The sequence below is a fragment of the Homalodisca vitripennis genome, chromosome 4, assembly GCF_021130785.1.
Source record: "Homalodisca vitripennis isolate AUS2020 chromosome 4, UT_GWSS_2.1, whole genome shotgun sequence".
NCBI classification, from domain to species: domain Eukaryota; kingdom Metazoa; phylum Arthropoda; class Insecta; order Hemiptera; family Cicadellidae; genus Homalodisca; species Homalodisca vitripennis.
This window is the reverse complement of record NC_060210.1, coordinates 121,231,430-121,243,937: the sequence shown is the minus strand read 5'-3', so window position 1 is coordinate 121,243,937 and position 12,508 is coordinate 121,231,430. Positions and strand designations below refer to the sequence as shown.

At 35.6% G+C, this 12,508-nt stretch overlaps 1 protein-coding gene across 3 annotated transcripts in view; it reads left to right on the top strand.

Annotated features, from left to right (window-relative positions):
• The window catches only part of LOC124360067 (facilitated trehalose transporter Tret1-like), a 62,564-nt gene extending 57,525 nt beyond the window's left edge, over window positions 1–5,039 (top strand). For all 3 annotated transcript variants that reach the window (XM_046813331.1, XM_046813332.1, XM_046813333.1), the window contains 3 exons: window positions 1,417–2,004; window positions 2,464–2,732; window positions 4,692–5,039. In XM_046813331.1, coding sequence (XP_046669287.1) covers window positions 1,417–2,004; window positions 2,464–2,732; window positions 4,692–4,917 — 1,083 coding nt within the window. In that variant the 3' untranslated portion in view covers window positions 4,918–5,039. The remainder of the gene's footprint in view (window positions 1–1,416; window positions 2,005–2,463; window positions 2,733–4,691) is intronic.
• The last annotated feature ends 7,469 nt before the right edge of the window (window positions 5,040–12,508 follow it).

Sequence of the window (12,508 nt, the reverse complement as noted above, 5' to 3'; positions counted from 1 at the left end):
GACTGTTGGAGTTGGTGGGGCTTCCAAAGTGTTAAAGGCAGTTACTAACCTAAACATAAGGTGTGCCACCCTCTGCCGAGTTTGACTGGAGAGACTGCTACAGAGCTAGCTTCTTCTTCTTCCAAGGAGACATTACTGAGTTTAATGCCTAAAATCCTTTCTCATGGAAATCCTTTTAGACAGGAAACAGCCCCTCCCACCAACCTTACCCATCTAGAATATCATGTCACTCTGGAAGCAGTGCAAAGTTCCTTTTAGGCCTAAGTGCAATTTCTAAGTTTCTTGTTCTAAGAGAACCAAGACACAACAAAAAAGATAACCATAGCATCAAGAGCTTGTCATTTTGTGACAAGTAAAAAATGTCTTGTTTATACTCAATTACAAATTATTTGCTAGAGTAATAATTACTTCACACATTCTAACTTTACTTTTCTCCCAGGAGGGTTCGATTTTTTTAGTTTTTTTAAGCACATTCATAACATTTTAATTCAATAATTACAATACACTGTTGAAATATCGTTTGTTGCAGCAACTACAGGTGGTACATACTGTATATTGAAATGTTTAAAGACAGACATTAAAATTACAGTAATTTGTTTTAAGCTAGAACTCATTTATGAGGTCTTTAAGTTCAAAAATTTCCTGTGGGAAGATTCCTGAACCCTTAATTTGGAAGGGCATTTTATACTTAAAAACGCATTCAATGTGTCAGCCCCCACCCCTCCCTCCCTCCCTCCGAAATACTTTTCTATATATGTCACTAACTTACATTGTTAGTTTATAAGGATGTAATATTTGTTTTCAGTAGTGCCATATGAAACATAATCTATTTCTGACTTTTATATTAATAGAATTGTTACATTTTAATATAATTCTAATTTAATATTTAAGAAGGTCTTAGATATTAGTTTTACCATTTTAGAAGTTATAATTTGTATTTTGCCAGATTATTTGTTTATCTAAAAAAAGGAAAATGTTTATTTTCAAATTTTCTTAGTAAGTTATTTCTTTAGGAAACTTTGAAATTGACTTCATTTAACAGTACACAATATAACAAAGATAATATTTCAAAAACTAATAATTTTCGTTTTATATCGGTGAGTTTTTGTCTTGTTACCACAATGTTTTTAAAATTAACTGAAGAATTACGTTTAATTTTAGCTCTAACTGAAAAATTAAAAGAATTCTTTATACATTATTACTTTAGATTATGTTTACTTGGATTAAGCCTATTATCAACTGAGGCAGAATTTGTATCCAAAACACAAAGTCAATTTCTTTAAACTTGAATAAGTCATGTTCGTACTGCATTTCATAATATCACTGATTTAAACCCCAGTTGAAAGATTCTCTTATGGATAACCTATTATAATCAAATATGTATTCAAGGGACTAAGTATAACCACCCTTTACCAGGTACCTGAGACTCCACTATGGCTGCTGTCCCGAGGCAGACTGGAGGAGGCAGAGAAGGCTTTGTGTTGGCTGAGAGGCTGGGTGGATCCACGAGCTGTGCGACAAGAGCTCACAGAGATGATCCGCTACAGCGAGTCGTCCCAACTTCGGAAACCACAAGCAGAACAACTAGAGCGAGCTGCGTACACCAACCAAGTGTCACTTGAGGATGAAGAAAGAGGAGATAAGAACTCTGTCAGTTTATCACCCAACGTCAAGAGTGACGGTGATATCAGTAAAACTAGTGACTCAGAAAAAACTAGTGAGTTTGTGACTGTTGATTTAGCAGATTCATCAAACACAAAGCATCTGCAAATCAACAATAATGGAGTTAATATGAAAAAAGGTGACTGTGATAATACAGGGGTTCATGAGACTGACTGGAAAGTACGACTGAAAGACTTTTTGAGACCTGAAATGTTGCGGCCTTTGGGTCTCGTTATTGGTTTCTTCTTCTTCTTGAATACTTCAGGCATCACGGCAATGAGGCCATACTTGATTAAAATATTTGAGAAATTGGATTTTCCAGTCAGCCCATATCGATCTACTGTGAGTAAAAGATTAATTCTGTACTATACCTAATATTATCATTATTGTTACATCATTATTGTAGCATATAGCATGAGACCGAAGAAGAAAGCGATGAAGACATTTGTAGAGGTATTATGTATATGTGGCTGTGATATTAATATCCTGCCACCCTCAGCTGTTTGTTTGTTTGTTGTTGCTTAAATGTTTCCTTCCATTTGATCGAAAATTGCAGGTTCATTAGCACAAGCATGACTCATTAGAAACCTCTATGAAAATTTATCCAGTTATGATCTTGGCAGCCAAATGATATCACGGCAACATAAAATAATACAATCTCTGAACTCTAGATGCAACACAATCAAAGTTGCATACTCCACACATACTATTGGGATATGGCATATTGCACCATCTTGTTGAAAGCTCATATATTTTTCAATTTTAATCCAAAAGTACTTAGTTGTCATTTGCCTGTTTTAGGTGGTGTTCTCAGTGATACAGTTCACTGCCAACATCTTGTGCATGGTGACGGTGCGATGGACAGGCAAGCGACCCATGGCACTAATATCGCTGCTAGCCTGTGCCATATCTACCACTACGACAGGCTTGTACACTGTGTTCTCTGAACCTCAAGCACCCTCTCAGTCCGGCTGGCTGCCTTTCCTCATGTTCATGGTGCTTCAGTTCTTCACAGGCTATGGTGTCGCTCCTGTACCTTGGATGCTTGTCAGTGAAGTTTTTCCATTCAGGTATGCTTTTATGAAACTTAAAATTTCCACAAATGATAATCCTTTAATAAGTAACAGTAAAAATTATAGGCATTATATGACAGTATTTGGATGGAAAACATGTTTGTGAATTTGCCATTGCTATATGTTATGAAAATAGAACAATAAATTTTGAGGTTTGGAATCTACCCTTAAAATAAAAAGGCCTTAGAACAAAAGTTAAAGTATACATATAAATATAAACTAATAAATGTATGGTGATTAATTTCATAAAGTTATAGTTGAGAACAGAACAAGTTATAAATATATACCAAACATATACCTGAAGGCCCAGAATGGTTAGAATAGGTACCTACAATGTCACTGCACAAAACACTTTGAAGACATATAGCTTTAAAATCTATCATCTTCTTCGGGAAATACCTTAAAAGCCAGCTGAAGTAAGCAATCTTGAGATCTGCTCCATATTCCATACAACTATAAATAAGTGTTTAAAGTTTAACATTGTTCTTAAGAGGCCAAAAAAATATGGTTACAAGTACATCCAGCTCTTAAGGCATAAGGTTAAGAGTTGATTCAATGTTGAGTTTAGCTCTAGTTAAAATTCCTCTTAGTTTAGCATCTAGAATCTGATACTGTCACAGACTTGACTCTTGGAATCTGGAGTCATGCTCGTCTGAAGTGATTAGTGAAAAGTTGGTGATGAAGAAGCTCAAAATGAACTCCTTACATCGTTTTGACATCAGAGACACGTAGACTACAAATATAGAGTAATCTAGGTGAAGAAGTGTTCACATTGTCTCATCAAGACTGGGTTATCTATGTTATGGGTAGAAAACTCGGTTGCTCCACCGTACTTAGAAATCGTGTCTAAAACATTGTAGTGTACTCAATTGTGCACCTAATGTGAAAATGAGAATAACTCTTCACCTAGATTACACTATATTTTGTAAGTCTGGGTGTCTATGATATCGAACAATGTAAAGAGTTCACTTTTATTTTCTTTGTCAGTAGCAAGGATGTAGCCAGCTGGGGAGTCTAAAGGGTCCGGACCCCCCCCCCCAATTTTTCAATTACTATTTTAGTAAATGATTATTATTATTTAAATAATTAAGTAATACTGACATGTACTACTAAAAGATACTAATATAAATTTTACTGTGCATAACAATTTTGTTTATTTTTACTTGAAATAACTGTATTAATAACTCTTACAAACAAGATAAATTATCATAGTCATATAACTATCATTAGATGGAGAAAACAATTCTTGCTCACTTCCATTTCCATTCAACTAAATCAATATTAGGTTTTATGTTCCATTAGGACAAGAAAATGAGGAAACATGTCATAGTACTTAGTCCTAAAATGATCTTTGCACTGCTTCCAAAGTCACAGGATATCCAGAATGTGTGTCATTGACAGTTGGGGCCTCCTTCTGTCAAGATCCCATGAGGAGGGATAATGGACACTAACTCAGCCACTTCAGTTAGGAAGAAGGGGAGCCTAGCACTGTTCCATCATCTTCTAGTAATATTAGCCAGAGAAGATCGGGGAAGAAAATTCTCACTCATATTTTGGCTTGAAAAATTCTTCAACTTAGGCGAGGCACACCCATTCAAACAGTCATCCTCTGCAGTAAACTGGACCTACTGACAACCTCATTTTACCTCAATATCTCAACTTGCGGTTGGTTAGTGATGTGGCTCGTGGATTTCCATCCATTGGATTGCCCAGATTTAAGTGACACATCGGTTTTTGCTGAAGCCAGTGTACGTTTTACCGGCAAGTAAAAACCAATCAGAATTGAACCCTCCTGGGGCAGAGATACTAATTGCATCTGTATAGTTTATCAAAATAAAAAAATATATGTTTCTTACTTGTTGATTAATGAAAATAATGAAACTTACAACTAAATTAGACTTGATACGTAACTTGAGTTTAAGGTACCAACTTGTTAATATTTCCTGTAACTTGTAGAGGGCGCAGTTTTGCAAGTGGTGTGGCAGCAGCAGCCTCTTATATCTTGGGTTTCGTTGGCACAAAGACATTCCTCGGTCTGGAGATGAACCTGGGTCTAGGAGGTGTCTTCTTGCTGTACGGCAGTCTCAGCTTCATAGGGACCGTGTTCCTGTACTTCATCATGCCCGAGACAGAGGGACGCTCTCTCGAACAGATTGAGCAAGATTATAAGACAAAAAAATAGCATAACATGACCAGCAAGAGTTATTACACCTCAAGTGATATTATAGTTTAAACATTATGTGTAAAAATATTTGTATATGTGATAATTATTATTTATTTTATAAAAAAATATTTAAAAGAAAATTGCCTTTTTCTTTTCCTGGGTTTTGAAAAGTTCTAGAGTAATATCAGGTTTGGATTTAAGATAGTTGCCATAGCTGCATACTTCAAACTTGTGTTTAGCCACAATTAATTGTAATGTAAACTTAATTTTTATTTCAAAAATTGGTTATTTTTTTAATTAGGTACCTCTAGAAACCAAGCAAAATCATACATCAAAGTACAAAACTGTTGTTTTGTTCTAGTTTTAAATTTGTAACCATAATACTGTAACAGAAGGCATTAAAACAGAATAGAAACACTTCTTTATTGAGGCGAAATTAGGACCATATGGTCCTTTTTTACATTTAACCTCTTAAACAAAAAACAATGTTAATAGTACAAAATAAGGCTTATCTAACTAAAACTTACTAACACAATATTCCATTCACATTCACACGGTCACAATTCAAAGAGTAGCCCTGCCGCCCGCCGTGATCATCCGGTCCAGGTATCTTTGTCTCAGTTCCACCACAAACAAATGGAAGTACGCTAAATAAAAAGAAATCTCCATCTGAACCCCAAGATTACTGACCAATTAGTATCTTACCAACTCTCTCCAATGGCCTTGAGCGGATAGTTCATTCCCAAATATCAGATTTCTTGTCTAAAAATAATATTATTAATGTTTTTCAGTCTGGTGATCTTGATTTGTCAAAACTATAGTACAGAAACTGCACTTCTGAAAATAACTTACGACATGCAATTAGCTGTGGATAGAAGTCTTTATATGTTACTAGTTCTATTCGATTTCAGCATGGCCTTCAGTACAATCATTCATGAAATTCTATTAAAAAAGCTTAAAAATTTAGGACTCCATGACAAAGCTTTAGCATGGATAAAATAAGGGACAGGAAGCAGTGTGTGTGCAATGACAACTCAACGTCTGATTTCAGAACTATGACCTGCGGAGTTCCGCAAGGATCAATTCTTGGCCCACTACTTTTTATTGTATACATAAATGACATTAACACTGTATTGCAACATTGCAAATTTCACTGTTATGCTGATGACTTACAAATCTACTCACACTTTAACATTATCGACATAGACCAAACTGTAAAGTGGATTAATGAAGACATATAAAGACTTGTTCAATGGGCTTTAAAAAATAGACTTAAGCTTAACCCGGAAAAATCCCAACCCATGATTGTGTGTGTGTGTTATCAAGGACTTGCCAACTCCATTGACCTACAAAATACATAAAAAATAACTGTACATGGAAAACTTACCATATTTTGCAAGGGTGAAAAGTGTAGGACTAATCATAAACAACACACTTGGATGCATAGGCGTAGCGTGACCTAATAATTTGGGGGGGCACGGGGTCTCCGGGGGGGGGGGTGGTCCCGTGGAAACTTTTTTGAAAACTACCACTTAAGAACTAAAGTAAAGTATATGTGTATTTTTGTTAAACATTGGTTTTAATCAATTTTTACTATATTGATGGATTGTAAAAAGACTCAATTTCAAATTATACAAGTTTATTCTATTCTAGACATAACTGCAAGGACATTTATAACACAAAAACAAATTTGTGTACAAGACAAAGTTTTAAGGTGAACAGAACTACAGTAATGGTTTTCAACGAACCAATTTTCGTTACTTCTAATGAAGCATTAGCCTCCTATCGGCTAGATTTGAAAATCTGTCAACTAACAGATCTAGTTTTTTATCTTTCATGTATTCAGACGTCAATTCTTGCTCAATAGACATCAGGGCAAGCCCACTTAAGCGGTCTTCTGTCATGGTGCTTCGAAGAAATGTCTTTAGCCTTCGTAGTGTAGAAAACGATCTTTCTGCGCTTGCTGTTGTGATAGGCCACGAAAGTGATATTTCTAGTAGCTGCCAAACATCTGGTGCACTGGCTTGAAGATCATTCTCAATAAAAAAATCAGCCAACTCTTGGAACGTTATTCTTGTGGTTGCTTTGTCTGTTTTGACAAAATTGTTCTTTGCATAACAGTGAAAAAACTTAAGATGTACAGAGAAACTTAAAGACAAGTTATAAAACTTTTGGATTGCCATAACAGCGTTGTTGTCAATTTCGGTCCAATTAAATAGTAACTGGGCAATGCAGTTGATTTTATCATAATCGTTCTTGGAAAAACGAGATTGCAGGTTTACAATTACTGTGTCTAAAGCAGCAAAGTAAATGCCAGTCTTGAACATCTGTTCAGGTTCAGGTTCAGGTGATTGATGAAATGCAGCATCTGAAGAGCTACTACTAGCTTCAAGTTTTTTCGGAATCTTCCGTTTGCGTGGTAGTGAAGGCCTTTCAACTGACAAACCTTTCATACCATATTTGTTACACTGTTCTTCTGACTCATTCCACATCTGAATAAAGCCATCATCATTTCTGTCCAGTTTTAAACAGTCAATGACTGATTCAACTTTTGCAAAAACCTTAGAAATGTCAAGAGATTCACTCTGCAGTTCTTTGGAGAGTATATCAGTCTGACTCAAAACGCTGTGCAATAGTTTTAAACTGAATACAAATTCAAATGTGCTGATTTGTTTGGCTAGACCATCAGCTTCGGCTGCAATTTTACGATTTGATACATCGTTTGCAATAACTTCCAAAGTTTCGTACACTTCAGGGAGCTGCTCTAGAATTACATGGATTGCTTTGTGTCGAACTGTCCATCTAGTTCGAGACAAGCTCACCAGTCTTTTCATTTTTGTTTCTCCGCTTTGCTTACATATTGATTCAAATATTGAAAACCTGTTAGCTGATGCATTAATTAAGTTATACAGGTGATTTACTATGGATAAGCAATTCCGAAGCTGTCTTATTTCTTCACAAAATCTCTGAACAGCCAGATCAAGCAAGTGGGCATGGCAGTGTGTGTACAAAGCTTTAGGCTCTTCTTCTTGGAACCTTGAGGCAACACCTTTGAATTTGCCGCTCATGTTACTAGCCTCCATCATATGCCTGGCCGTGCATTTTATTTAAGCTTATACCCAACTGCTGCAGATACTGTTTAATAGTGTGATGTAAATTTTCACCAGTAGTGTCTGACACATCAACGAAGCCCAAAAACCTTTCATTGATTTTAATGTGTCCATCTATTTTAGTAATGTATCGAATGCAAATGCTAAGCTGTTCACGGGTTGAAATATCCGTAGTTTCATCACAAATAATTGAGTAGGCCAAAGCCTCACTCACCTCTTGGACAATTTGTTGAAGCATTTCACTTTTTATGCAATCTATTATCTCATTTTGTACCTGGGCACTTTTGTATGAATGGACTGGGGATTTCATTAATGTTTGGATTCCTTCCTCCATTTGAGTAGATCTCAGTTGTAGCAGTTCTATAAAGTTCCCCCTGTTAAATGAAGCAGTACTCTCATCATGTCCTCTTAAGGCAAGATTCTGTTTTCCAAGGAATAGGATGTTTTCAATTATGAATTTTAAATACCTCCTATTCATCTCAACCATTTTAGTATGTGCCGAGGACAACGAATCTGCTACCGTGCTTCCTGCTTTTCTATACTCATTGAGAAACTGTTTAGATTTTTGATGCATTTCACTATTCTCATGTTTCCTGAATTTTTCCAAAGCTTTCTTTCAATTGTTCATGCCCAGTTTAGTGAATGACTCCTCCCCGCGACCAGACTTATGTTGACAAAATAGTCGGCATGGGTAACAAAATGCAGCGTCTTTAATGGGGCTATATTCGACCCAATTAAATTCACTGCACCAGGATTCTTTGAACTGCCTCGATTTGGATTGAATCTTGCTTACCTTAAAACAATCAACAGGCTGAAATGCTCCTTTTGCAATATCTGCACTTTGTACTCCCAATGAAGGATCTCTACTTTCGCCCTGGAATGTAGCATCACGATCTGGGCGTAAACAAGATGGCGATTCATCACCAACGCTACCTCCAGTGCTACTTCCCGCTAAATGTCTATCTTCATTTACACTTTCACTTGAATTTCCAAGTTTTTTAAAGAATGTTAGTACAGAGGACTGTTTCTTAGACATGATAACAAACGAACATCCGCAAAAATTACACAAACAATAGCAGCTCAGCTAGTAACAATAAGCTTATTGAACGAATAAAACGTGGCGACCACCTACACAACACAACACACGCGCACTGAGCTGGTATGATATCCCTCCGCCAGGCGTCGTCAATGCTCGGAGGCCCTCGGCCGGCGTCGGCTGGGCTCGGGTGCATTCGATCGGCTGCTCCAGCTCGGGCGCAACCGGCCAGAGTCGGCTCACCGGCACTTGTAAATTTAGTTGTAACACGCGCATACTTTACACACACAGAATCAAATTAGATGCATACAGAAAAATAGACTAACGGGGGATCTATATTAGTTATTCATTCGTAACTTTTAGTGTATACATATACGTAATTTAAAGATAATTTATATTATTTTTTTCTTTTTTTGCATAATGTTGGGGGGGGGCATGTGCCCCCCCGTGCCCCCCCGGCCCGACGCCACTGCTTGGATGGACCGATGCAATGGTGTACACCTGTAGCAGTGTGTTCGCTGCTGTGCACACACTGAAACGAATGCAAGGACTTCTACCATTTCACATTAAACTTCTGTTGATCAAACCACTTGTGTTTCCCTACTTTAACTACTGCTATTCTATAATCAATGACATGACTGTAGCCCTTAGCACAAAATTGCAAAGAGCACAAAATTACTGCATTCGCTTTCTGTTTGATTTACGTCGCATTTTGTCATTGTTGTAGGTACTCTCATTTTATATTAATACAGATTCACCAAAATATTTATCTGAAAACTTTCAGTTTATGGTAGTGAGTGGTGCAAGAAAACCTCAGTCTGGTGCACTTAGTCTCAGAATTCCAACACACAAAACTACAACTTATAACTGATCCTTCACTGTCACTGCCTGTAGATTATGGAACTCCTTACCAGATTCTGTCAAACAAATTGAAAGCCGGGAACAGCTTTAAGTTTTATATTTTTGTTAAAATTTTTATTTGTAAATATTTTTTTATTAAAGCTGGTTAAATATCATGCAACCAGACAGATATCCTTGCGATGTAGATGTTCTGGCATTATTGGGGGACCTTGGCTAGAAACAAATGGGATGTCCCTTGTTTTTTCTATTGAATGGTATCAGTCCCTTTACTGGGTGGTATGGAACACATCCAGCTAAAGTATCTCTCCATAAATAATTAGGTGCGGATGTATTAGTTCCATTGAAGCAGAAAATTGTAATAACTCTGACTGACAAAGCTTCAATATGGTGAGACCAAATCTGCCCTATTGGCACCATTTTGGACTCCAATCTCACACAAAGATATTAAAAATATATTCAATTGCATTACCCATAATTTTACATTTACAAAAACGATACGTAAACTTATCCAAACCTCAGATAAATTTGAATTTGAATTCACTGATATCAACGTTTAAGTGGACTTTCATCCTATGAGGTACTTTCTCAAAATATAATTTATTTAAACCTTCTTATAACTGAACTTATTATTTTCAAAATCAATTAAAACCACAATTAAAGTATTGGCTGTGGAATTGTGCATTTGGTAGCATTACTTCACCTACATTTGACCAACTTTGTCAAGTGAGATCAAAAACCAATCTCACTAAGTTAAAATACTCTTAATATTTTTGTTTAAGTTTCTAGAATAAATGTTTGTCTTTGGTTCCTTCTCATTCATCATTTGTATGTCATCTAATAAATTGTCCTTCTAGTAGACAAAAGTTGTTATCTTTTATTGTCTAAGCTATATGTAATAAACAAAATAAATGTAAGTACACATAGGGTGTTTCAGACTACCCAGCATGTCCAGCTATCAAAAAGCTAACTGCAGAGGTTTAATTTAAACAGATTTCCCTCTAAATCGAGCCTATAGAATTTGTTTCAAATAGTTTAAACTTTGTAAAAACATAGTACTTTCAAATGCAAACATACTATGTCATGTTGTACACCATTTTAATGGTTTTTACATCCTAAAATTTTGGTGAAGAAAGCATTATATCATCTCTAATTATTTCAAAATGGCGGTCTAAAGTGTATAGAAACCTTTCTTTTTGTCGATTCAGTGATAAAGTTCCAACTCCAGTGAGTTGATAGGAGAGTTTGCTATTCTTTTGCTGTTGATATTTTTCTATCTATAATAACTGATACTTTCTTTCTTAAAGTGTGAAAATATTTAACATGTGCAGTAAAATTCTTGGTTAGTATTTATTCATATTATGTTACGAAAACTATTTACTTGGACTTAAATGTAAAAAAATGGATACTTCAAAGGTTAACCTTTCAAACACAAAGGTTTATTTGCAAGTGTGTGCGATGATCATAGTGTTATTGTGTTTCTGTGAAGTTTCATGAAACACCTGGAACAACTTTTCCTGGTGAAAATGAAAACAACAACCTCAACGTACAAAGTAGTTTTTAAATAGTAAAAGGTAAGAAACAATTAAGCTATAGATATTGAAAGAAATTCCGAACAGAAAGAATATAGCAAGTCTACAAAAGTAAATATACTATGTTAGAGCTCTAATACAGTGAGACCTACTCTTATATTTGTCTCCAACATGTCCAATAAAAAAACATGATTGCAAGAATTGAAAAAAGAATAATGAGTAACTCTTATTAGTACACATGTATTACTAGGGATAATGTAAAAATTAACACTGTGATTCTTGTTAATGCATACTGTGTTCTCATTAAGCACATGACTGAGCTTAATGTGAGTTTCCACATTTGCCAAATCAAGAAAAACAAGGCCTACAGGGTTATACTAAAAAAGCACGTCTTTAATGAGTTACAGGAAACAAAAAAAGTCATAGAAGCTTACGGTCGTACTGTTAAAAATAGATCGAATCCAAGAAGTGCAAGATCTAAAGATCCTCTATCTATATTTTTTATCGATTTAGAGCCTGCACTTAATTTAGAGCATACTTCGTAATTTGCTGGGTGCTCACCACCACATATTTATACATTTGGGGGAAGCATTTGAACGTTTGTTACAACTAACAGTACCATGGCCAGAACGATATTTTACACAACGATTTGGATTCCAGCATTAAGACTTGGTATTTCCATAGCCCTGGCACTTTTAACATTTTACTACATCATTACGTTTATGAGGAGGTTCAAATACAATTTTAGTAGGAACTGAACGTTGAAAAAGTTTCTACATACACAGAACATGTAGTATGATATATTTATCATATTTAATTATTGTTCATATTTTATTAAATACGTTGTAAGTAATAGATAAAAATGATAATAACACTCCTGTTATATGCATTTTTTATAACCATGAACGCACGTCTGTTGCGCGTTTACGAGTACTTTAGATGTTAATCTACGACGGTCTACATCGCATGTTTGGCGTTTGTATGCAACATAACTTACAGAGCATTTATGTTCGAAATTTAATTGAGGCTATTTGTTTAGATTCGTCTCACGAGTGGATTTTTCGACCATGAAC